Source organism: Euprymna scolopes, chromosome 32 (genome assembly GCF_053919585.1).
Source record: "Euprymna scolopes isolate OS-2025 chromosome 32, ASM5391958v1, whole genome shotgun sequence".
Classification (NCBI taxonomy): Eukaryota; Metazoa; Mollusca; class Cephalopoda; order Sepiida; family Sepiolidae; genus Euprymna; species Euprymna scolopes.
In genome coordinates, this window is record NC_136513.1 from 34,284,803 (window position 1) to 34,311,940 (window position 27,138).

At 34.7% G+C, this 27,138-nt stretch overlaps 1 protein-coding gene across 3 annotated transcripts in view; it reads left to right on the forward strand.

Moving 5' to 3' along the window:
- Positions 1 to 27,138, forward strand: part of LOC145256250 (protein-glucosylgalactosylhydroxylysine glucosidase-like) — a 170,258-nt gene that overhangs the window by 74,147 nt on the left and 68,973 nt on the right. For 2 of the 3 annotated variants that reach the window (XM_080114906.1, XM_080114904.1), the window contains exons 2-4: positions 7,645 to 7,908; positions 18,572 to 18,780; positions 26,023 to 26,236. In XM_080114906.1, coding sequence (XP_079971032.1) covers positions 7,646 to 7,908; positions 18,572 to 18,780; positions 26,023 to 26,236 — 686 coding nt within the window. In that variant the 5' untranslated portion in view covers position 7,645. Of the gene's footprint in view, positions 1 to 1,271; positions 1,401 to 7,644; positions 7,909 to 18,571; positions 18,781 to 26,022; positions 26,237 to 27,138 lie in introns of those variants that run through there. The other variant, XM_080114905.1, reaches the window with a different exon arrangement.

Genomic DNA, 27,138 nt, shown 5'->3' on the forward strand with positions numbered 1-27,138 from the left:
TGTGCTGACGATCTCCTTTCACATTGTGTTTTGCAGTCCTGGACGCGCTGCCTCAGAACTGAGTCAATGAACATGTATCAATGTCACATTTTCGGAGTTCTGTATCGTGATGTTCCTAAGTTTTACGCATTCCATAATTAGCTAGGTAGCCTCTCTGTCTATTGATATTTATTTATTTCGTCACGAAAGTAAAATGTAACGCAATGTCGTTTTTGATGTGGGGACAAACCAGCTCCCCAGAAAGGGGCATTCTGGAAGTAGGCAACAATAAAAATTGCCTTTATAGAGGGTTTCCTCTCCACTGACCAAGGACAAATTGCTTAGTGCAGCATCAGAACAGAGACTACACTGTGATTTTGGCCCGAATGACAGGTGACCATCTATAATATAAATTTCACCTATCTGTTTAAATCTATGTATGTATGTATGTATGTATGTATGTATGTATGTATGTATGTATGCCTAAAACTTTAGACATAGGCGACGGATTCCCACAAGATAGTTATCGTTTTGAAGCTCGACCCTTCGGACGACAAATATCGAAGAATTGGCTAAAAACAGTAATTCTTTCACCCTTAGCTGGGCGCTTTTCTACAGGGACTGGTCGCTTTTTTTCGCCGATTTTTTCGAAAGTTATCCTCTCTTTTCGATTGACTAGCCTTAATTTAAACCTACGTCACTTCCGGTTTGGCGATGGGCACAACAGCAAAGACGTAACGTTTTTTTCTTTTTTTTTTCACGTTCTTTTCCTCCTTTGCAGTATGGGTTCGAGCCTGCCTGCCTACTACCACTTTTTTTTTTTTTTTTTTGCTTAACACCCGGGGAACGCAATCACCCAGGCTAGTGGCCTTATAAAGGGAAAATATTTGTGTGCGCGTGCCTGTGCGTGTGTGCGCGTGCGTGTGCGGGCGTGCGCGTGTATACGTGTGTGTGTGTGTGTGTGTGTGTGTGTGTGTGTGTGTGTGTGTGTGTGTGTGTGTGTGTACGTGTGTGTGTGTACGTGTGTGTGTGTGTACGTGTGCTAAATAAATCTGTCGCACGTGATGTTTATGCTTGATATTATGAATGGATGTGATGCCCTTGCAATCTAATTTTGCATTCACGTCTATAAATAACTATGTTTTTCTTTAAATATAATCGTTTGTTTATTGTTTGTTTTAGAAATAGTGTTACCTTTGCTCTTTGATTTTCTAAACAAACAAATAAATAAATAAATAGAATCTAAGTTTAATTTCCCGGCATTTATCTGAACAAACAGGTTCAAACTAACATCAAAGTCCACCACAGATATTGTCGGTGGCTTTATGATAATTATATAAAAAACGACGCCTCCACTCTATTAAGCGAAAGGAATCGAGAAAAGTTCCCTTGCTTTGACTATAATACAAATTTACTTGACGGTTAGTATATATTTTTTTAATTTTTTTTTTTATTTGTTTTCTCTTTCTAAGAATTTAAAAATGAGATCTCCGAAATATTTCCGGAGTTTTTTTTTTTTTTTTTTTTTTTTTTTTAATTATTTTTACATTCGAAAAATCATCAAAGATTAAAACATCCCTGTAACGAATTGGCCCCCGTTGATTACGGTGTCATGCTGATTCTGTGTGCAGTTCTAGACGGGAGGAAGAGTCCACCTTTTGCCTTCCCCCATCTGATAAGGAGCTAGTTTAAAGCTAATTGTATGAAGCGTCCTTATCGGCGAATGCCGACGAGGCTACCCAGGCATTTTTTTTTTTAAATCAATCAGAAAGTAGTCGGGAATCTACGAAAAAATTATGATAAACCGGCTATCAAAACTATGCCCCCCCCCCTATTTTTTCCACCATATTTGCACGTAGCTAAAATGCCCTCTGTATGTACAAGATAACAAGCATGTTTCTGTTTCTCCGCAATCGCACCGCTTTAAAATTAACGTTGGGTTGTTTGTACTCACTTGGAGTTCTCACAAAGAGCATCATCAGGGATTATACGACCGATTGTGTTCCGTAGTATCTGAATGACAATAAGTCTCCTCAGTTTTCCAGTACTTTCCATCTTTTTCATTAACACTTACAAATGATTGTGTTATCGCAATAGCCGTTTATCATTGTTGTTGTTATTATTATTATTATTATTATTGTTGTTGTTGTTGTTGTTTGGAGGGGGTTCACCCCAAACAAGGCACGGGGCCACTTATTCGTGACGGATTACTCTTTGGGGCCAGATTTGTACGGATGCTATTTATGGAGTTGGGCAGCAAGATGTCTGTTCACATTACACTTGAACTTCTGCATGCCAGTACAGTCAGGGAAGCAAAGGCCCGGGAGGGAATTCCAAAGTGCAGCAGTCCGAGGGAAAAAAGCTATTCGAGTAGAAGGCTTTACGGGGCCTATGGATCTCTACAGTGTAGAGGTGGGATTTTTCTTGTTTTGATTTTTTTACTTGTGCTGTTTGTTCGTTTGCTGTTTTCTGCTTTGTCTTGTTTTTGTTATTGTTGCGTGTTTGTTTTTTGTTTGTTTAGTTGTTTGTTTAGTTGTTTTCTGCTTTGTTTTGTTTTTGTTTATTGTTGCTTGTTTGTTTTTTGTTTGTTTGTTTTTGTTTGTTTAGTTGTTTTCTGCTTTGTTTTGTTTTTGTTTATTGTTGCTTGTTTGTTTTTTGTTTGTTTGTTTTTGTTTGTTTAGTTGTTTTCTGCTTTGTTTTGTTTTTGTTTATTGTTGTTTGTTTGTTTGTTTGTTTTTGTTTGTTTAGTTGTTTTCTGCTTTGTTTTGTTTTTGTTTATTGTTGTTTGTTTGTTTGTTTGTTTTTGTTTGTTTAGTTGTTTTCTGCTTTGTTTTGTTTTTGTTTATTGTTGTTTGTTTGGTTTTTTTTTGTTTAGTTGTTTTTCTTTTGTTTTGTTTATTTTCAAATATTTGTTTAATATATAATTTTAAAGTGAAATTTAATGATTACAGCATTATTTCGTCATTAGATTATTAATTGGACCAAATTTTTATAATCCTATCATTAATTTTATTAAGGTAAAGTTGTTTTAAGCTTTGTTGATAAAATTATTGTAATCTAACTAGCTACGAAATTTCACTTTTTGGTGCTTCTTTGCATTGGTGATCCTTTAAACGAAGGCATTTAGGAGGAAAACATTATTACGTACTTACGTGCCATGCCGAAATTAGTCTAAATTACGAAAAATAATGCAGCAGATGCGCTAGATGTATTTTTAACAAAAAATCGCCAATAATTACGTTTGCTAAAAGTCGTTTGGTTTTAAAATGGCTGACACTTAATTTAATTCCAGGAAGATAATTCAGTTTGTCAAACTGAATTGGTCGCATAACTCTTTCACATTAAAACATACAATACAATTCGATAATTTGATAAATTCTATTTTTATATATAATTATTTTTCTGCTGGGCCATCTATCGTAATTTTTAAAAATTTATATTCATCGCGCCATGACGTAATAATGTGTTGTCTTGAAACGCGTTGGTTTAAAACAGGGGTGACCATTACGTCGATTGCGATATATTGATCAATCGCAGAGATACTGTGGTTAGATCGCATGGTATTGAAAAAAAAAAAAAAACGTTAGCGCTGGCAAACTCCCAGACTCTCATGGCAGAGCTGGAGACACAAGAGCAATAATGTGTGCAGCTTGACATTGCACGTTACATAAAGAAAATTGGAAATTGTCTGTTAGAGTTCGACGCTTTCAAGACATAAGTTGCAGAGACATTATGAAGGGAGACGAGCAGCAAGATGGCTGTTCACATTAAACTTGAACTTCTGCATGTCAGTACAGTTGGGAAAGCAGAATCCCGGAAGAAAGTTCCAAAGTCTAGCAATTCTGGGAAAGAAACTATTGATGTAGAAGGCTTTCATACACCTAGGGATCTCTATTGTATAGGGGTGGGATTTAGCTACTTGTCGGGTTTGTCGGGGATATTTACGTCGAGGGGATACAAGTGCTTGTAGTTCGTCAGAGCATTTACCATTAAAATACTTGTAGAACAAGCAGAGGGATTCAACATTTTGTCGATGGGACAGCGGCGTAAGCTTAGATGGCAATTCATGACCTATCAGGTTGGCAACTCTCTTTTGAACCCTGTCAGTAGCAGATGCACCAGCCCAAATGTGACAACAGTACTCTATACATGGGCGAATGGTAGCCTTGTAGAGGTACAGGATACTTTCAGGCGTAAGTAGCTTTCTAGCACGGTAGAGAAAGCCCGCCTTTTTCCGCAGCAGCTTTGGCAATGCTCTCGATGTATCTGTTCCAACTCATGTTCCCTGTGAACGTTAAAATTACAACACTGTTTCACTTGAACTCTTCTGGGGTCGGGAATCAGATTCTAACACTATACGTATATTTTATATATACATATACAATATATATATATATATATATATATATATATATATATATATATATATATATATTTGAATCGATCTGTTACGCCCACCATTTGAAAAGGGAATTTTTTTTCCGAAATTAATAATGGATATTGTCGCAGACATAACAAGTAAGACATTTTACCTACTACAACTGAACAAATATATGTATGTACTTATTGATTTGTAAATCGCCACTTGTTCTTATATATATATATATATATGAATTTAGGAAAACTCGTCCTCGGAAAAATCCTCTCCGAAAAACTCGTCTCCGGAAAACTCGTACCCGGAAAACCCGTCCCTTTTTACTAGGTAGGAAAACTGGTACCTTATTGAATAAACATCGATTGAAAACACATTTTATTATGACCATTCTTGAAGAAGATATTGTCTTTAAAAGAGAATACATATCCCATAATATTTTTTTAAAAAATATTTTTACTTGTTTACTGTTGTTTTAAAAAAATTAAATTAATTTTTTTAAGAGGATAATTACTCAAAAATAGAAAATTAAAGAAAATATTAAGGTAGGTATAGTTTTAAAACGAGCTCTCCTCCCGAAAAAAAAAAAGAAAATAAATTTGTATATTTTTAGGTAATAATGCACATCCCATAATATTTTTAAAAATATTTTTACATGTTTATTGTTTTAAAAAAATTAAATTGATTTTTCTAAGTTTTCATTTTCTACCTAGCTTTGTAAGTTTTTGGTATTTAAACTTATTTTAAAGAGTTCATTTAGTTAAAAAGAAATAACAAGTAATGTCGCACTCAACAAAATAAATGTCCGGAAATTGAAGAAAATGCTGAGGTAGAAACAGTTTTAAAACGAGCCTCCCCCACCTCAAAAAGAAAATAAATTTGTATATTTTTAAGTACTGCACAAGTGCCCCCCAAATGACTTTTTGAAACGATAACCTCTCCTCCCCATTTTAAGAATGGCTTTCGAAATAATAACGTTATTATTTCAGCGCGGTACACAAAATTACATAAGATCGTGCTTCCTTTTTTTTGTTTTGTAATAACACAAGAATTATTTAAACTGAATTAATTCTTCTAAATAAAATAATTGCTTTCTTTGATAATACGTGCTTTCTTTCTTTAGACAAAAAGCGTTAAAACTAGAGTATTTTTTAATAAATATTTGGTTTCGTTTTTCGTATCTTGACTCCGTGATCAAGTTTATTTTTTTTAAGCAAGAGTTAAAAAAATGTTGTTTTTTTTAATATTATGGGAATGCATAGTCTCTTTTAAAAACAACATCTCCTTCAAGAACGGTAAAAAAATGTGTTTTCAATCGATATTTATTCAATAAGGGACCAGTTTTCCTACCTAGCAAAAAGGGGGATTTTCCGGGTACGAGTTTTCCGGGTACGGGTTTTCCGGAGACGAGTTTTCCGGGTACGGGTTTTCCGGGCACCATATATATATATATATATATATATATATATATATATATATATATATATATATATATATATATATATATATATAAACAAATTTACATAGTCGTGACACTGGGCATGTTTATGCTTCGGACAAATGGTCGGTTAATGCCAGAAGTCCTCGTCGGGCGACTTAATAAATCATTAACAAATAATAGTGGTTGCTTTCTACGACTGAGTTCTTCAGTAGAAAGCAATCATTTATTAAGTCAGATGGTTTTAACTAAATATTTTTCCGAAACATTAATATGTCCAGTGTCGCAAATTGTTTATATTAATAAAATATATATTGCTATTTTTTTTTTTATTGAGCACTCTTAATAACCTAATTTCCAGGCCTAACCATAGAGAAATAAAAACCTGGAATTTTTGATGGACCACAGATCCGAAATTTAATGAATGACGCAAATTGCTGTAATTTTATGAATCCTACAGAATTGAGTGCCTGGATGGCGTTTACGAATGTCGTAAAATTCTTATTTGGAAAAATAAAGGCGCCCAATTACAAAGAACTTGATTAAACATTTCTCATAAGTCTTCATCAACTGGGTGTAAATATGAGCATCAAGTTACATTTTTTGCACAGCCATCGTGTCCGTTCTCGAGCAAGGGGAGTGCTTCCATCAAGAGATCAGCAAGGTGGATGCTAGTTGGAATGCCATCATGCTTGCAGACTACTGTTGATCTATCAAACGCGACGATGCCGTAGACACCACCACCCATTCTAGAAAACCAGTAACACGTCAATTTATGGATGATAATGTCAGCATTTTTTTTACAGCTTTGAGCTTTAATTATGAATATTTGGGTGTGATTTAATGAATATGTGTCTTAAAGTTACATAAAAATATTGTTTCTTCGATTTGACTGTTTTTATTCTAGTTATCGGCTTCCTACAGAGGAAGGTATACCATAGCAAAACCAGACCTGAGAGAAAAAAAGTGACAGCATTTCTGGAACCAGATAAAAACAGCTGAAACATCTAAGGCACTATGACATTTGCGGAGAGGGGGGGGCAGTGTAATTTATCAACGAACGCTCAGTGTTATCAGTTTTCTGAAACTAGTTCAACGTTTATTGATTTTATTGCGGATTATTATCCTTAGCTTTCTTAATTGTTTCACGACGTTTCGGCCAACTATTCCTCTGGCCTTCGTGAATTCCAATTAAATAATATATATTTCAACGTTAATCAGTAAAGTCAAATCCTAAGATACTGAAGTAAAGAAAATGTACATAACTTTTTAAAACCAAAACTTGCATAATAAACCAACTAGATTACAAAACTAAAATCTATAGAGCACAGCTGACTCTTCCGAAAATATATGAACATATTACTTGAGTGTTTTACGACAATCCGAAAATTAAAAAATAACAACAACTGTATCGCTAAATATTTAGATATTTTTTTTAAAAAAAGAATCGGTATCGGAATCGATATTTGTATTTAGAATGGAATCGGTATTTATATCGGAAAAGAATTTAGGACGTAATCGACAATTGTATTGGAATCGGAATTTAAAACGGAATCGGCAATTGTATTGGAATCGAAATTTAAAACCGAATTGATAATTGTATCGGAATCTGGAATTTAGAACAGAATCGGTAATTGTATCGGAATCGGTATTTTAGAACGGAATCGATAATTTAGAACAGACTCGGCAATTTTATCGGAATTTGGAATTTAGAACCCAATCGGTAATTGTATACTCATCGGGAAAATATTTGAAGCATCCCATCACTGCAATATATAAACGTACTTTTTTTTTACTTATTATTATTATTATTATTATTATTATTATTATTATTATTATTATTATTTCGTTCTAGGATGAATCCGTTATCGGTTGGAGTCCTTTGCGTCTGGCTATGTCTACAGCTGCGTCCGTCTCCTGTGGATTGCTCGAGCCGCGCGTCTTACGCCCAAGCTCGACCGTATGGCGCTTTTTCACGGTTTGGGAACCAACAACCGGACAGATCGCCCAGCAACCATTACCACTACCTTCAGCAGCAGAGCAGACAAAAAATTAACAAATGGATTTACGATGATAACAGATATTTACCTAAAGAGGCCACAATTTTCACATCAGGCAAGTAAGTACAGCAACTCATGCATCCTGTCCAATGTAGAACATAGAAATTTGTAGAAATGAAAGACAAGAAAAGAAGTCCAACTCTAACATTTAATAACGGCTTTATTTGTTATCTTCGTTAGTAAGAATAAGGAAACGGGTTAGTTGTGGAAAGCGTTGCCGTATGGGGACGTAGATTAAAGATTAGACAGTCCTGTTGAAAGAGAAAAAGTTCATGTACGTGCCGTATTAAAGTTTGGTTGCCATGCTGGATTATTATTTTTATTTATTTATTTTTATTTTTTTGGTGTTTACTTGCCTCCCCACGAGGGCAAAGTTAAACATGAGGTTGGTTTTTAATGTGGGGTGAACCAGCTCCCCCAAAAAGGGGTAGTCTGGTCAGTAAAAAAAACTTTCAAAATGTATCAGTCATGATATCGTCAGTATATCGTGTATATATAAGCTTCTTTCTTAGAACTGCAAGTTTTTGATGAGCCGTTCTATATAAGATAACAAATTTACCGAATATCCATTACTAACAATTTCTATATTGTCCAATTTCTACTGTACACTCATTAACCTTTATCCTCGAGTGGCCTCTTGGTCTTGATAAGTGTTGGTACCTATGTAAAATTATAAAAAAAATAGAGTTTATTGCCGGTTAAAAATTTACAATTGAATGTTGAAAAACAACAACAACAAAAAACACAAACAAGAAACTTAGGCATGAAGCCCTATAAGGAATTGGCGGGGGGTGAGTGCAGGGTCTTTCAATTGTCTATACAACTCGTGAAATTAATCTTGACTGGCACCATTTACCACAATACCGCATTCACTCCGTGGAGTTAAACCTACTTAATAAATAAATTCCCCAGCGTTTTTGTAAAATTTATGTACATAAGTGTGCATATATACGATTTTTTTTCCTGGCCTGAAGGCCAAGAATAACAGAAATAATAATAATAATAATAATAATAATAATAATAATAATAATAATAATAATAATAATAATAACAACAACAACAACAATAATAATAATAATAACAATAACAACAACAACAACAACAATAATAATAATAACAACAACAATAACTATAACTATAACAATAATAATAATAATAATAACAATAACAATAACAACAATAATAATAATAATAATAATAATAATAATAACAACAACAATAACAATAACAATAATAATAATAATAATGATGATGGTGGTGGTTACTACTACTACTACTATTACTATTATTATTACTATTATTATTATTTTTCTAGAAGTTAGTAGTAGAAACGTGTGTCACGAAAGATTAGAGACAGTACTGTAGGATGAGTTCGTGTGTGCAAACAGCCATGTTTGCTTAGTTGCATTCACGTCTTAGTCGAACCCCCTGCCCGAAGGCCGGGTGAGTACTCTTGAGTCCCACAAGAGAAGTTGGGGGTGGTCAGGTCCGTTCCACGTGGATTTGTTGTCCGTCCAAGATCTAGGGAGAGAGAGGGAGAAAGAGAGAGAGAGAGAGAGAGCACGCGCACGCGCTTGTGTGCGTGCTTTTGCCGGTTTAACCTTTTATAAACTCGGTCACGTGACTGAGAACTGGCTTCTGATTAAAGTCAAGAAGGAAGTGTATTCAAAATCTCCAGCCGCGAGAATGTTGCAATTTCGTCTGCTACAAATTATCTGTTTTTTACGTTAAACAACGATGAGCCTGGCCAGTACTAGATGGGTGACCATTTGCGAATACTAGGCGCTGTATATGGTGACCAGTCAGCACTAATAGCAAAGTAAAATTAAAGCGCCTCCTTCTCTCCACTAGTCTGCGAGAGACCCTTGAGCAAGCTCAATAATCCACTTCAGCTCCCTGATCAGGGTAACGTGAGGTCATGAAAAGCAGGTGACTGATGTAATCGGGGATAATTCTGTTCATGGTTTTGTATTTGTGCTGAGCAGAAGGTACCTCTGGGTGCAATGGCCAGGATAATCGCCCTGCCTGGGCACTGCTCGGACAGAAAGAAACTGCAACCTTCTGTTTGTTCAACTGCAAAGAAAGCTATGGCAATACGTCAAAAACACAATCGAGAAACAGTATGAATGGGATTCTGAATGATGAGAAAAAATGAATGCATGGATTCCTCGAAGGACAGAATAATAGATGGAGAGTCATAGCCATCAATGCCTGTACCAGGCAAGACACCACTGGAATGAATGAACCTCATGGGATGAATATTACAAGTTTTGCATAAAAGCAAAAACAAATTAAAAATCCGGGTTTTTTTTTTCTTTTTTAACAAAAGTTTGTATTACCGTTACTCTCCCGTCTCGACACGACATGTCTCCCGCTCCCACATGTCCATCTAGCCTGGTTCGTTTCTCCTTTCTTAGACCCCATGTTAGCCACAGCTTGCCCATTCTCGTTCTCGATTTTACACGCCCGTTTTCTTTGACGTGCACTTTGCTTCTCCCGACCACGTGGTGCATTTTTCTCCTTTTTTTTTTCACGCGTACACTTCCTAATTTGCATATATGCTTTTTTTTCGGCTACTGCTGCTGCTAATCTCTTCACAAGTCAGCGATCCTTCTCTGCTGCTGATATTTTATCCACGCGCTCGTATGCACTACGTTACACTAGTGGAGAATTGCAGCGCTTCAGGCTTTTGCTCTGGTTTTTTAATCTCGATAGGTTCAGTTTCAATAATGAGTTGCATAACGAGGAAACACGTATTTGTAGACAACTATATATTTTAAATAATACATGATGTCTGTAAAATGTACTGTAATGACATGTTTCATGAGGTTTGGTGCGCGTTATCAGCGTTGTTTGGACAATAATGGTTAAATTTGAAAATTCGCGAAGACGATTATTCATTAATTAAGTTAATTAATTAGTTAGTTAATTAATTAAGTTGAGAAGAAAGTTCTTGCAGGGTTTTCAATTTTGGTTTCAAACGATGTTCTTTCAAATAAGTTTACTTTATATACAACTAGCAAGGCCACCCGGCGTTGCTCGGGGCTGTATAAGATAATGAGAAAATTTTTGAACTTACCTGTTGTTCTTAGAATAGAGGAAGATTTTATGTTTATGTATCATTTGCCATCTTGAGCAATAAGTTACTTTATATATAACTAGAATTTCAGCCCGGCGTTGCCCGGGTGCTTGGAAGTGTACGTTGAGCAAAAAAAAGAAAAAAAAAGCGGTCAATTTTTTTTAACTTTGACCCCTATCATGACCCCTTAACTTTTATTATTGGGCTCAAATCAAGTTATTAACTTCGATCCATGTCAAAGGAAACTATATCTAAAATTTCAAGTGTTTAGACACAAAATTGTCGGAGGGGTTTGGTAGAGTTCTCAAAGGTCAAATCGTTGAACTCTGACCCTTTAACAACAAAATTTCTGTCCGAAAACCGATCACAAAGATTTTCAAGTCTGTAGACTTAAAATTGACAGAGTTATTGCGTAGGGAAATGTACGCACACAGACACACAGAGACGTTCACTTTTATAGATATATAGATTTTAAACAGCGTTGTTCGCACTATCTAATCGTTTAACTTAATCTCGTTTTAAAACAATTATGTCTTTCTTTTCAAAACAGTTAATACAAGATAGAAAAAAAAGCAAATTCGCACATTTTTTTTTTCGTTTCAATTCAAGCTAGGCTGAAAAGCTACTGAAACAGCTCTCTATATCAACAAAGCATTTGGCGCAGGAACCACTACTAAACGCACAGGATAATGGTGGTTTAAGAAATTTCATGGCAGCGACGAGAGTCTTGAAGATGACGAGCGTAATGGTCGGCTGTCGGATGTTGACAAGGATTAATTAATAGCCTTAGTCGACGCCATTCCACGTGCAACTGTTCGTGAACTTGCTTCTGAATTAGACACAACGTATACGGCGGTTTCCAATCACTTGAAAGAGATTGGAAAGACAAAAGAATTCACGAGTTGAATGATAACCAAAAAAAAAACACCGTTTTGAAGTGCCATCTTCCCTTCTTTTACGCAACAAGAACTACCCATTTTTCAAACAGGTTATGACTTATGATAAAAATTGGGTTCTTTACAACTGTCGATGCTCAGCTCAGTGGTTAGACGCCGATGAAGCCCCACGACACTTCCCGAAGCCAGAGTTGCACCAAAAGATGGTCATGGTGACCGTTTCATGGTCTTCGACCGGTCTCATCCATTACAGTTTTTTTTACTGCAGGCGAAACCATTACGGTGGATAAGTACTGTCAACAAATGGATAAAATGCATCAGAAACTTCGACAACACCCAGCATGTCAACAGAAAAGGCTCAATTCTCCTCCATGACAATGCCTGACTCCACGTTGCTAAACCTGCAGAAGTCGAACAAATTGGACTATAAAACTCTGCCTCATCCGCCATACTCTGCAGATCCTCGCTCACCGACTACCACTTTTTCAAGCATCTCGACAACTTTCTGAGCGAGAAATATTTCGAAAACTTAAGTGATATAAAAAAAAAAAACGCCTTCAGCGACTCCATCGCCACCAGAATGCAAGGTTTTACTTTACTGACATATTTTCTGCTTTTACAAAGGAGTCTCTACTTATTAAGGCCCGGAGGCCACTCGAGGATACGGGTTAATGAGTGTAAAATGGTCAAAGGCAACATGCCGTAGTCATCGCTAGCAGTGGAAATTCGGTAAATTAGATTATTTAAGGGGATTGTCATCAAGAATTTGTTCACGTTCGACTTGAAGACAGCCATATTGTAGTCAGTGGGAAAGCAGGAAAACGGAACAAAGTTCCACAGACGTCCAGTTCTAAGAAAGAAGCTTCGTTCATGGAATCTACGTTTAGGCTTAGGCATAGATAAAAAGTGGGGGAAAATTATTGATAGTGGCTTCAGATATAGACGAGTGTTTTTCGTGAAAGTTAGGACAAGGGGGGACATAAATTGGAACTCAGACGAGCACCTGTTTTGCGTTGGCAAAAGTGTTTTGATTCACAATCACTCACTGGGGGGGGGGGCTCCTCTTTTTGTTTCATTTGTATAACCAAGGGTTTTTCCAAGTGCCATTTCATGTGTATTTTTATCAATAATTTTTTGGGGGGCTGAGCTGAAATATATTCGTCTGAATTTAAAGTTAAAAACCGCAAGAACTTTCTTGTCAACCCGATGGAATTGTGTTCTGTATTCGAAGCTATTTCATTTCAATCCATGTTCATAAATAAAGGTCTCGTCGTCAATCGAAGTGTGAGCACATTTTTCAGGCACACTGTATATGGCGGCATCGTGTTAGCGAAAGAAAAATTATTCCCAACTAGCATTTAGGTCAAGTGCCTTTTGTTCAAAACTTATGAAAACAAAGTGAACAAATAAATAAATGACATTTATATATATTTTTTTTAACACGATACGTTCAGGCGGTTGGAATTCCGGCTTTAGAATCTCCTTTGGTTAATCCTCTTTGACCCGTTGTATTATGACGAAACACGTGTCCGTGGATAATTATATTCCTAAAAGTGTACGTGTCGCTCTCCCACCTGGGATTGATGAAGAGACAATTATTCACAATTTGATTTAGGTAGAATGCTTTTCGTTCCAAAGTACCTCAAACAAAGTAAACAAATAAATGACATTTATAAAGAGATTTAGATCCCGTTAAGGCGTCATACAACGACGGAATACATGCTTGTGGATATATATATATATATATATATATATATATATATATATATATATATATATATATATATATATTGCCCGGTCGTAAAATACGCTTAAATATGATATTTTAATTAATGCGGATTTTGTATTTATTATTATATTATGTTGGACCCAGTATATAGTAATGATTTAAAAAGTTTTGTTTTTTAATGACTTGTGTGCCACCACCGAGAATCGAAACCAAATCTTTTAGCCTACGATTTACTTTTTCCTTTGACGTTAATGCCTGAGCTATGAAGACATGTTTGCTGCAAGGTTAAAAATTAAAACATGAACCAATAGCTATTACGTTACGCTCATGCATATTCGTAATGTCGTCGTTATACCATTACATGGAAAATTCCATTTTCTTTTTAAAATTTTAACACTTTTTCGCCGATTTTCCCCCGGCTAAAACCCAAATATAAAGTTTCGCATGAGTTCAAATACCTTAAATATTAAGTTTCATGTCTGTAGACTAAAAACCGACAGAGGAGTTTGGTAGGTAAAGTTTTTTAAACAAATATATACAAACGCATACATAAATATAAATATATATATATATATATATATATATATATATATATATATATATAAAGAGGTTTTTGTTTACTATAATATTTTTACGCAAATATCACGCAAATAGAATGTATAAATCACGTAGAATATCTGCATGAATATAATTACACGTAATAGTTACCTAAAGACGATCATCCCATAATAAAACCGAAAAAAAACAAATAGGGAATTAATTAAAATTAATGTTTAAAAGAATATGCAAATTAGTTAGATCTTTTTGTGTGAAACCCCCAAGCAGTTGGCAGAGTATGTCTTGAGTCAGGGTTTTCTTTCTTACAAGTATGGAAGCCCAAGGAAGTATGTAGAGTGTTTCCTCGGGGCTATCTTTGCCTTTCATTATATTGAGAATCAGGTGGGCTTAATCCCACCTCCGATTCCCAAAACCTCATTCCACAACTCCCAGAAAACCAATCTCAATCAATTTTTAAAATTCTCAAGCACTAAAACAATTTCCTTCTCTTCTGTTTCTTCCTTAATCTGTATCTCTGACTGCCACTCTCAACAGGAGAGTTCATTGCCTTCACCTTCCATTAGGTCCCCACCTTTCACAATCACTCACAGGGGGGGGGGCTCCTCTTTTTGTTTCATTTGCATAACCAAGTGTTGTTCCGAGTGCCATTTTTTATGAATAAAAAAATAAATAATTTGGTTATCTTTTTGGCGTGATAAAATTCCCCGGACAATAATTAATAGACTCTTAACTTTTTATCCACCATCTTGTTTTTCCTTAGCCTAGGAAACCCACAATATCTGGCCCACATTTCGAGTGACCTAATAATAAATTTTGATCATCCAGAATTTGGTTTACTGCCCCTCCCAACAGGGATGGCCTATTCAGATGAACTTGTCAAATCGCCAAAAAGCGCCATCTCTGATATTTTTTAGATTCTCTTATATTGGAACGTCACATTTTCAACTGGTGTTCTTTTTTAATGGCCGTTTATGTCAACAGAAATTATCATGAGAGAAAACAGATTTCTTCTTTATCAATATCCACAAAAACTGTGTGTGCGTGTATTAACCGATACTATAACAACCTTTGCTAACCATGCTCCCTTTTTCGATCATTATCATCAGCATCATCACTATCATCGCCACTCCCATCATCAACTGCCATCACCATCATCATCATCATCATCATCATCATCATCATCATCATCATCATCGTCGTCGTCGTCGTCGTCGTCGTTACATCCCAAAACATTGTCACATGTGCACCTATTATTTTTTGTCCTTTATATAGTAAATGACACCTAAAAAAAAAGCCTTGCTGTCCAGTCCCACACAAAAAAAAGAAACTAGATAAAATAATTGAGAATTTAAGAAAATAAATAAAAATTGAAGGAAATATAGTCATAAGGTTCTCCAAATAATTGTTCGCTTGGAAGTCCAAAAAGGGTCGGAACCCTCATATGCAGATATGCATGTTTCTAGGTATGCATTATGTGCATTATAGATCATGTGACAGGAGTAAAATAACAATGAGCATCTAGAACTCAGCATGCAATGGAGAGTTTTTCAGTTCCCTATAAAATGAGAGCCCTTGGTTCCCTTTACAGCACCTTGCCATTCTCCTTTATTTTTCTTTATCTTTTTGGGAGGGATTTCCAGCTGGATATAAATCCTTTCTGTCGAGCTCATGCACTCCATCTTGGTCTTAGCAAAGTTCCCGCATTGCTATCCCCTCTTCACTTATGTGCTCTACTTTCCGCGTTTTAGAATGACCTAACCTTTTCCTACGCCTTATCCATAGAAAGTGTCCTACCATTACCAACATCATTATGATCAACATCTCATCCCACCGGCTGTACTTGTACTTACCTGGTCCTCACTCTTTCTTGGGTTCTCCCCGTTTACAAGACTTAGTTGCACATTAATTGCTTGAAGCTGTTTACCTCCACAGGTTTCAACAATTCACGCATTTTCTGTAAGGTAATATTTGGAAACTCCCTCACTATGAGCTCCCATAGCCCTGTCCATTTGCTCATATTAGTCCTAATTAATTTTAAAAATGAATCTTTAGTTTCAAATTTCTCCTCTGCCTAGTAATATAGGGGCAAGAAAATCGATGCCCAATGATGGGCAGTCCTATAAGGGACAATGGGGTTTTAAGTGTTGTTGTTTTGGTCACATTATCCTTACAGACTCTCGATAACTCAATTTCTTCTTGGGTGGCTACTGCCCAAATTCCATCAGACACAACCATTGCCGAAAGCAACAACACTGGTTAACACGGCAGTTTTTCATTATTTCTTCTTTGTCCTTTTTGAATAATTCTAACACACACAGACCATAAGTGCTTGTCACGTAAATTGGACTCATCGATCCACATTTCCCCAAAGAATCGGCTTGGCATCTACTTGCTTCTTCATTTGTTAACAGCATAAATTTTGTTCTGGACATGTTTACGGCCACAAATTCCGTCTCTACTTTATATCTGGCCACTGCCTGCAGTTTTTGGTCAACTCGAGGGTATGGTATGGGTAGATTAACTACTTGATATATTTCAAATGCACTATCATGGTCCAATAACGGAATGGAGTCTTTTCTCTTCCAACAGCGTGACGCACCTCAATGCACTGTAGTACGTCCGCAACTGTTCAATGGGGTCTACGGGTAACCTTAAATTATGCGGTATCATCATTATGTCTGTATCATCATATCCACTCACGTATGTACATGCTCTAAGGGTAACATCAACGACTGTTTCATGAGGTGTGCTCTACCCGTTATGGCCAACATTTGTACAAGATCGTCTAGTTTTTGCAGTCATATTAGTCACTTCTTCTTTAGAAGTTACACCTGGGAAATTCTTCTTTAGAAGTTACACCTGGGAACTTTAGAAGTTACACATGGGAAATTCTTCTTTAGAAGTTACACCTGGGAAATTCTTCTTTAGAAGTTACACCTGGGAACTTTAGAAGTTATACCTGAGAAATTCTTCTTTAGAAGTTACACCTGGGAAATTCTTCTTTAGAAGTTACACCTGGGGACTTCTTCTTTAGAAGTTACACCTGGGAAATTAATTCCCTTAAACTGGCTCTGTTTGCTGTTAACTTCACCCTGGAAATATTTAGTATTGACACGCTCTCCATTGACAACATGTGACAACATTTTCTGATATTTTTCTACCGCTTCCAGTTTCCTCCTAATTACCTTAACATCGCTCTTGGACACTGTCCCAAATAATACACTGAGCGTTTCCCCCATTATTGGTAGCACTAATCTCTTCTGCCTCATATGCAGTGACCCTATCCCTCTTAGGTAGGTTCTCATATCTCTCTATTGTTCCTCCATCAAGACTGTTTCCCTTGCTAGGGAGACTAACAATCGTACATATTCTTGATAGTGCGCAAACTTTTGGATCATTTGAGGTTCAGTCTCATTAATTGCAATACATCCCCTCTCAACTGCTGCACTAACAATCCGTATGGTTGCAGATCTATCACCAAGGAGATCAACCACCTAGATTTTGTGATTATCACTTCGCTGTTCTTGTTAAATATGGTATTCTCGCTGTGGACCCAAGCTCCCACTGTAGCCAGCTCCGACAGCATCATCGGAGTACCCCTCCTATCCATATTTACAGTGAGAAGAATGTAGTCTTAGTTGTAGATCATTCCCCTGAATGTTCGAAATCAAGCACAATGAAAACGAAGTAAATGTAGTACTCTGATGACTGCAAAGACCCGAACCAAGCATGTCGGAGTGAAGACATTTCCACAGTTATTCACGTGTAAAATCTGTAAAATCGCTGTTCCTTTTTTTTTCTTCATTGAACTATTTCGATTATCAATTATCTATACTTATCGAAGACATTCTGCTACAAAACTTATCTAAGAACACTGCCAGGTGCATAAAGTTCCTTCGTGTGAAAGTTCATAAAAATCGGCGCAGCCGTTTTCGAGTTCATAGAGAACGAACTCAAGCACACACACACACACACACACACACACAAAGTTTCTTTTATATAATTGTAGAAATTGAAAAAAATGTTATTTATCTTATATGTATTTTATATTTGTTTTATACGTATTTTTATTTATTATTTTATATGTATTTTATATGTATTTATTTATTTTATATGTATTGTTTAATTATTTTATATGTATTTTATATTTATTTTATACGCATTTATTATTATTTACTTTATATGTATTTTATATATATTTTATATTTATTTTATATGTATTTTATATGTATTTTATATGCATTTTTTATTTTATATGTATTTTTTATTTATTTTATGTATTTTTTATTTATTTTATATGTATTTTTTATTTATTTTATGTATTTTTTATTTATTTTATATGTATTTTTTTAAATTATTTTATATGTATTTTGTATTTATTTTATATGTATTTTATATTTATTTCAAATCACGTGATTATTTTCTGTTCACGTTTACTCTTGATTTCTCTCACTTAACAGGATGCCAGAAAATCATAGAGCATATCCTTCTATAGGCAACGGCAATCTTGCAACGATTGTCTACACGGATACAATCTACATGAATGGATTCTATAACGGTTACGCTTATGGTAGCCACCGGGCTGGTATTCCTTCCCCGTGCGCAATTAAAATCAAGGATGTTTCGGAAACAGTTATCCAGAATGAGTATGCCTTAAATGTGGAACAAGGTAAGTTTCATGTCATATTCTTTGGGGGTTTTTAAAATAAGAATTTTGATAATTTAGAGCAGACGGTTTCCAAATTGCTATGCGGGCAAAAATTAAAAAATAACCTGGATATCTCTCTCTTTCGCTCTTTCTCTGTCTTTCTTTCTTTCTCTCTATCTCTCTCTTTCTCTTTCTATCTACCTATCTATCTCTATTTATCTCTCTTCCTCTCTCGTTCTCCTCCCCTTCTTTCTCTCTCTCTTTCTTTCTTTTTGTCTCTCTCTCTCTATCTATTTCTATTTATCTTTCTTTCTCTCTTTTTCTTTTTCTCTTAACCTCTCTATGTATCTTCCTCTCTTTATCTCTCTCTTTTTCTGTTCCTTTCCTTTTCTCTCTCATTTTAAATTTTTTATAACATATGTTTAAACGAATAAACTTGAACAAAACCAAACATGTGCGTTATCGCTAGTGAACGATCCAGAAACAAATCAATTAATAAAAGTATTTTTTACATACGTGCGTGGTCGTCGTCTTTTCCATGTGAGTCGTTTCATGTGTGGCTGCATCGTCCATTGAATATTCATAGGCTGTCCAACTTTGGCGAATAAAACTCATATACATAAATAATACAAACTTGTCGGGATTTTAAAGGTTTTAATGCGGAGAGAAGTTCGTTCACAAGGAGAGAGAGAGATTAAAAAGAGGCTACAATTAATTCCTTCTTAGTTAATTTTCTTAACAATTTTCAATAGCCTTAATAAATGGTCGACAATTAGACAATCTCGAAAGAAATTTTCATTTAGATTTCTACATTGTCGGGCACATATTGTCTGTCTGCATCCCGAGAAACTCCATTCTATGCCCTCAAAAACAGGTGATGTAATTTCTCTGCAATATCACTCGACACCTGAATTCTAGCGTGTTTTGTCTCGAGAGCTAACCTTTAACCCCGTTCGCCTCACTCGTGCCAGGTGCACTTGGTTTATTTCGTTTATCCCCATGTACTCTGACATGTACTCTGTAACACACAGCAATATTCATACTAGTTAACATAATTTCTACTGACTGGCATATGGTTCCAATATATATCATGCGTACAAAAATAACTTGTCTCTTTGGCGTTTTCCGTGACTGTTCTTCTCTCTGTAATAAATTTTTTTATAAACATCGGCGTTTTATTAAAAAGTTTCATTCTTTGTACTTTTTTAAGGTTAAAAACTAATGTTTTAAAAACTTTACCGTAGCATTTATTTTTTCATTAAAAAAAAAATATGTTGCCGCAGCTTCTTTTTTAAATGGTTTCATCTAATGAAAATATCGTTGGTTTTAGCGTCGTAAATTATGATATGAAAACAGAAACGATTATCTTAATAGTCGCGTAAAGATTACATTTAGTATTGATAATGTTATCAATTTTGTTAAATTAAAAAAAAATCGTCGCAGCTTTCTTTTTTAATAAAAATATATCGTCGCGTCACCGAGCGTCCTAAATTATGAGATGAAAAAAATGAATGAATCTTTTAGTAAACGAGAGTTGTCTCCCTCTGCACGATGATAAATTGTAAAACAGCTCCCCCTGCAAATCTGGCCCCAAATAGTAGCCTTCAAGACTAAGTAGCTCTGTGCTTTGTTTGGGGTGAAAGAAACGTTAAAAAAGATTTAAAGCAATATATATATATATATATATATATATATATATATATATATATATATATACCCGACTATTAAGATAACCAGTTGTAAATGAAAGTCGTCTGAAGGTTGAAGATTCAATCTTGCGTGCAGGCGATACTAAGAATATAATAACTAGCAGGCTGCTTGGCGTTGCTCGGTTGTAAAATACGTTTAAATTTTATGTTTTAATTTACGCAAATTTCGTATCCATTATTATAGAGCTAATTCCCTATCTGTATAATATATTGTATCAAATATAAAATAGTGACTCCAAAAGTTAAAAAAATTTACTTGAGTGCCATCAGCTAGAATCGAAAGCAAAACATATAGTACATTAGCGTATGACCTAAAATCCATACGTATACAAAACCTGCATAAAATAGCGTTGTTTAACCAATAATATTTAAATACTGGATACGCAGAAATAAAACTCAAAGTCAATATATTTTTTTTTTCAATTTTGATTCTGTAGCACCTATTTTAATGGCTAAAAACCAAAACCAAACTGTGCTACAGGTCCAAATACTCTGTATATCAAGATCTGATATCCTATATATATATGGGAGTTTTTGCACACAGTAACAAGGTTACATTTTATATATATGTGTGTGTGTGTGTGTGTGTGTGTGTGTGTGTGTGTGTGTGTGTGTGTGTGTGTGTGTGTGTGTGTGTGTGTGTGTGTGTGTGTGTGTGTGTTTTATTTTTTTATTACCGTTTTATCTGTTTGTTTACATATGTTTCGGATGTTGGACCATGTTTACGATCAAACAGCCTCGTCAGACCTTATAGAAATCTATAAGGTCTGACGAGGCTAATAAAAAAATGAAACACATATTTGCTCTGCAATAGTATAGAGCACTCTCTTCAGGTTTTTACTAATTACCAGTTTTACTATATATATATATATATATATATATATATATATATTTATATATATATATATATATATATATAAATATACTATAGAATTTTCAGAATGTGAGAGATTATATGTAATTATTTCCACAGCCAAAGAACGCCGTAGCCCACAAAAGCAATAATGGCTGCCATGGCTCTTGTGGGCTGCGGGGTTCTTTGGTAGTGGAACTAATTATATATATATATATATATATATATATATATATATATATATATATATATGTGTGTGTGTGTGTGTGTGTGTGTGTGTGTGTGTGTGTGTACATATATATATATATATATACATATATATATATATATAAAGAGAGAGAGAGAGAGAGAGAGAGAGAATAGTATAGTCAGCAACATTTGTTGATTTTTAAGACTTTTATTATTTCTGAATGTTTTTTAATATTTTCATAACGCGTTACAAGCTTTTAATTAGCTCTTAGCAGATATTTTTATAGTTAAAAGTTTTTTTTAGTTCAAAGCATTTTAGTTAAAAGTTTGTTTCTAAGTGAAAGGTTTATAAAATTTTCCTTTGGAGATAATCTTAGTTTAGTCAGCACAGCATATATATATATATATATATATATATATATATATATATATATATATATATATATATATATATATATATATGTATATGTATATATATGTGTGTATATGTATATATATATGTATATAACTACTTCATTTACTCACATAAAATTAATATACGAAAGTATAGATTTATGCGTAAACTTTAAGTATTTACTTCAAAAGTGCTCAATACGTAGGTAGAGCTAGTTAGTAATTTATAAAATATATATGGCGATTAAGCTACACTGAATATTCGGCGTTTCATCCACTCTAGAATTTGCGCATAAGCCTGACGAATCCTAGAGTGGATGAAACGCCGAATATTCAGTGTAGCTTAATCGCCATATATATTTTATAAATTACTATATATGTATATATATATATATATATATATATATATGTATATATATCTATATATATATGTATATATGTATGTATATATGTATGTATGTATATATATATGTATGTATATATGTATATATATGTATGTATATATATGCATGTATATATATGTATATATATGTATATATGTATATATATGTATATATATGTGTATATATATATATATATGTCCGTGTGCTAGAACGTTTTCATCTTAAATTTTACGCAATTATGCACAATGTAGAAACTATGTATAAATAGACTTCAACGTAATAGTAAACTGAAACCAATCATATGATTAAGTAATTAACGCTTGTTTTTCAAAGGAATATACTAATTATTTTACCTTCATGTAGTAGCTAGCATTTCCATGAGTGAATATATTAAGAAGTTTGTTTTAATGGTTTTTAAAAAGAAAAATAGGCTTTTAATATCAAGGTCGGCGAAAAAAAACTCAACATTTTAGGGATATAGATAATTATTTAAGATTTCTATCCGGTCCAGGATGACGAAACGAGAACCGTCTAACCTCATGAATTAAATACAGTATTCCATTACTAATTCCGTACAGATTTCTAAATTTGACATCAAGATTGCTGAGTTCGACGAAACGTATCTGAAGAAGGTCAGGGGTTACATCGATCGTTGTGAAATGCAAACACTACAAGGGAAATTTAACTTCGTTTTGAAACTCATCATTTTTAGTAAAGACTAGCAAAGATACCCGCGCTTTGACCTTGACCTTGAAAAATAGTGTGCACCATTCCTAGGTTGGAGACCATGATTATGTTAGGTTTGGTAATGATTGGTCCCGTAGTGTGTGCTATAGGAGAGTATATATACATAAGCTATGACCTTTGACCTTTTCCTTAGAAAATGGTGTGCACCAACCCTAGGTGGGGGACCATCATTATGCCAGGTTTGATCATGATTGGGTTAATTGCATGGGCTGTAGAAGAGTTATACGCATACACACATACATATACGCACGCATATGTGAAGGCTACTTTATATATAAAGATTATTTACTAAAATATATAGAGAATTAAAGGTAAACGGTCCGATTTTATTTTGTTTTAGAATTTCTCTTGTCACTAAGGGTAAACACAGTTTTTTAGTAACAGTCAGCTGGCGTTTTCCCTAATTTTCTGCGTGGCGCTACCGGAACCGGTGAAGAGGCAAAACAGTCTCTTCGCTTTTTTTTTTTTTTTTTAACCAGTTTTTTATTTTTTTATTTTGAAGCGTTTTATTGAAATAATTTTTTTTTTTTTAAGGACATTATTGAAAAGTATACAACAAAAACTAAACATACAGATAAAAGAAAACAGTTCGTCTTTATTGTTTTTTATTTTAGATTTTATAAAGTTTATGAGATTATTGAAATCAAAATATACTTTTCGATGATGCCCTGTTATATGATTTATTTTTCAATAAATCGCCTCAAAATAAAAATACTGAATAACAAAAAAATCGAAGAGAATGTTTTACCTCTTCACCGGTTTTTAACATCACTGGGTTGATGGGCATTTCCTGGTATCCCTTGCTTCACCAATGATCTGTAGTTAAACAAATAAAATAATAAATAAATAAATAAATAAATAAATAAATAAAATAATAAATAAATAAAATAATAAATAATAATAATAATAATAATAATAATAATAATAATAATAATAATAATAATAATAATAATAATAATAATAATTCTGATTTCGTTCATCAACGTCTCCCTGGAAAAGGATGGGATTAATTTCGAGAGAATTTCCCTCAATCCCGGCTCTCAACCAGGAGCTTCAAAGATCAAGGGTTTTCCTAAGGATTTTGGTGGTACCTACAATAGCAGAAGTCTGAAGGCCACCTAAAACATCGGGGATTCGTAGTTTTTTTTTCAATTGTCCTTCCAGACGACTTGATACTACTTCTAGTGTACCAACTATGACCGGGATTATTTGTGTTTTAACCCCGTGTATACGCCTTATCTCCCAGGCCAATGGAGCATAATTGCTCCACTTCTCGTTCTTCTTCTCTCTCATATTCCTGTCCAAGGATACTGAGAAGTCTACAATCTGCCATTTTTTGAGACCTTGTCAATGACGACCAAATCCTGACGATTATGTTCCAATTGCTTGGTCGTTATGACACTTTTTGTCCCACCATACCTCTACATTGCCATCCTCACTTGTTCTCAGTTCATCAGCCACCTCCTCAACCCATTTTCCAGCACACTTCACCCCAACTTTCTTACAGACACCCCAATATATCCAGTGTTCCATACGATCATGTATTTTGATGTACTATAATAATAATAATAATAATAATAATAATAATAATAATAAAAATAATAATAATAATAATAATAATAATAATAATAATAATAATAATAATAATAATAATAATAGGAGCAAAAACTAAACAAACAACTCAAAGTTTCCAGGGAAATAGGAGTGCCACGAGCCACAGTCTGAACTGATGTTAGGTTTGCTGCCCTTTTTTCTGCTTGCTGTCTGCTTGCTGTCTCCTTGTTGTCTCCTGAAAGAATCAACTCAACGCATGCGTTTGATATTTGAGTCATGAATTCCGTAGGCAACGAATAAGATAAATTCCAGTCGTAAATTCTTGTTTTTATAACGATTAATTATTAGATAAACTCATGACTGCAATATTTGCTATTTTACAGTAAAGTTAAATAAAAAAAAAATATATATATATATACAATTTTAATTTTTTTCAACACCACAAAGATTACAGTCGCATGAACAGTTCGCTCAGAAAAAAAAACTTGCGACGCAACATTGTCCCCTTTTCTTTCTTTCCTTCCTCTCTCTTTCGGTCAATGAGTAGGGGGTGTAGTGTGAGTGAAGGGGCGGTTCAAACAACTCTTTACACAGTTGCTCTCAACTCAATTAAACTGCCAAAACACGCTCCGCACACCTCATAGGAAGGTGACGAATGGGGTTTCATTCAGCCAAGCCACTTCGTAGTCTCAACATTGAATTCGCCCTGATTAGCCAAATTGGTAAAATCACTTGTGCATATCAATTAAGTAATTTTTCGATCATAAGTTTCTCACACGGGCAAACTCTGAAGCCTTGACCTCGGGTTCACATCCGCCCTACCAAAAACTCAAGTTTAGACAGAACAATCGTGAATATAACCATACGCCATGCAACGAGTTCCTCCAAAAACCAATATTATTATTAAATATTATTATCAATCCCCAAATTCACTCAGCTAAAGTCGTTTTTCCTTATTTGTGTTTGAGTCACCAACCAAACAGATGGAGTCAGCAAGACAACTGGGAATTTCCCGAAATTGTTAACATAATAAAAAGTTCTAATTCAACTTTATTTTAACCGTTACTGATGTAATTTACTAACAATTATTACGACATTTTCCCATTGACCACTGTACGCTTATTAACCCTTATCCTCGAGTGGCCTCCAGGCCTTGATAAGTGGTGACTCGTTTGTAAAAGAAACTTCTTTTGCGACTGAAATTGGACACAATATGTGTTAGTCTGCGAACAGCGTTACAACTCGGTAAGGTAATAGTGTTTAAATGTCTCTCTGAGCACGTAGAAAAAGTTGTATTCGCTCTTTATTTTTGTAACTAACGACAATGTTTCGCCATCTTCAGGATTTAAAAAACAGAGAATAGTTAGCACGTACGATAATATATATATGTATTCAAACAGATGCAGATATTATATGTTGTGTTTTTTTTTTCTAGGTGTGTTCATGCGAGTAATGGTGGGGAAAGACTTTGAAGTCGTCCAACGGATATATGCCCATCGTCAACTTGAGGAGGTCATTATAGTCGAACTGGAAATCGTGAACGAGCTCTCACGCCCTCTTCACTTGTCTTTGGCCATGAAACTCACAAAGAGCGGTGACCTTGTAGGGGCATACGAACCAGGCAAAATAGTAGGACTACCGAATACAACGTAAGATTTTATTATTATTATTATTAGTAGTAGTAGTAGTAGTAGTAGTAGTAGTAGTAGTAGTAGTAGTAGTAGTAGTAGTGTGATGTTTTACACCGTCTTTTTGCTTTTTTATTTTTTTTACACACAAAACTAAGCTTTTACATCAAAGCTAGTGGGCATAGTCAAAGAGTCATTTAGATGGAAAGCACCTGTCATAGGATGTTTACTGTGCCAAGCAGAACTGACTTCTGGAGTACGGTGATGTTTTACTTGATTCCAAAGGAGATCAACTGTTTCTCAAGATCATCTGGAATTGAGCCAAGCATACCTATGATGATTGTCATGATAGAAGTTTTCTTTTTCCACAACCTAACAATCTTCACCTTCAGTTTCTGACGGTTCCGTAGTTTCTCATTTTTTTTTTTGCCTGCTAAGTTGATGTCGTTTAAGCAAGCCACATCATTAATTTGTCATTCATTGGTCTTTTTGTTCACAAATACAATATCCGGTTTCCCGCGAGTTATCTTTCGGTCTAAATAATTATCATTTTTTACTCACTAGTCACACAGACCATCATCAAAGATTTCTCTTTGAGGACAACTATTTCCCTGGAGACTGAGTGACAACAAGTCTCCCCAGATTTACAGAATTCTCCACCTCTTTTGATAACCATTGCAGATGAATTTGCGTTATTGTAACAGCCGTTTACCATTGATTTCTCCTTGGCGGTGACCATTTGTCTTCACTGGAACTTGGGTGGCAAAAAGCATCCCAAGGTAACAGTCATCTTTGCACTCATTCAGCAGAGGTCTGGCTAGTGCTTTCTCTCCTCGATTTTTCCGTCCTCCTTGACCCTCCTCGCTTATTTGGTGTGGCGTCAGTTTTTGGTGACACGCAAAAAAGAGGGAGGAAATTAAGGG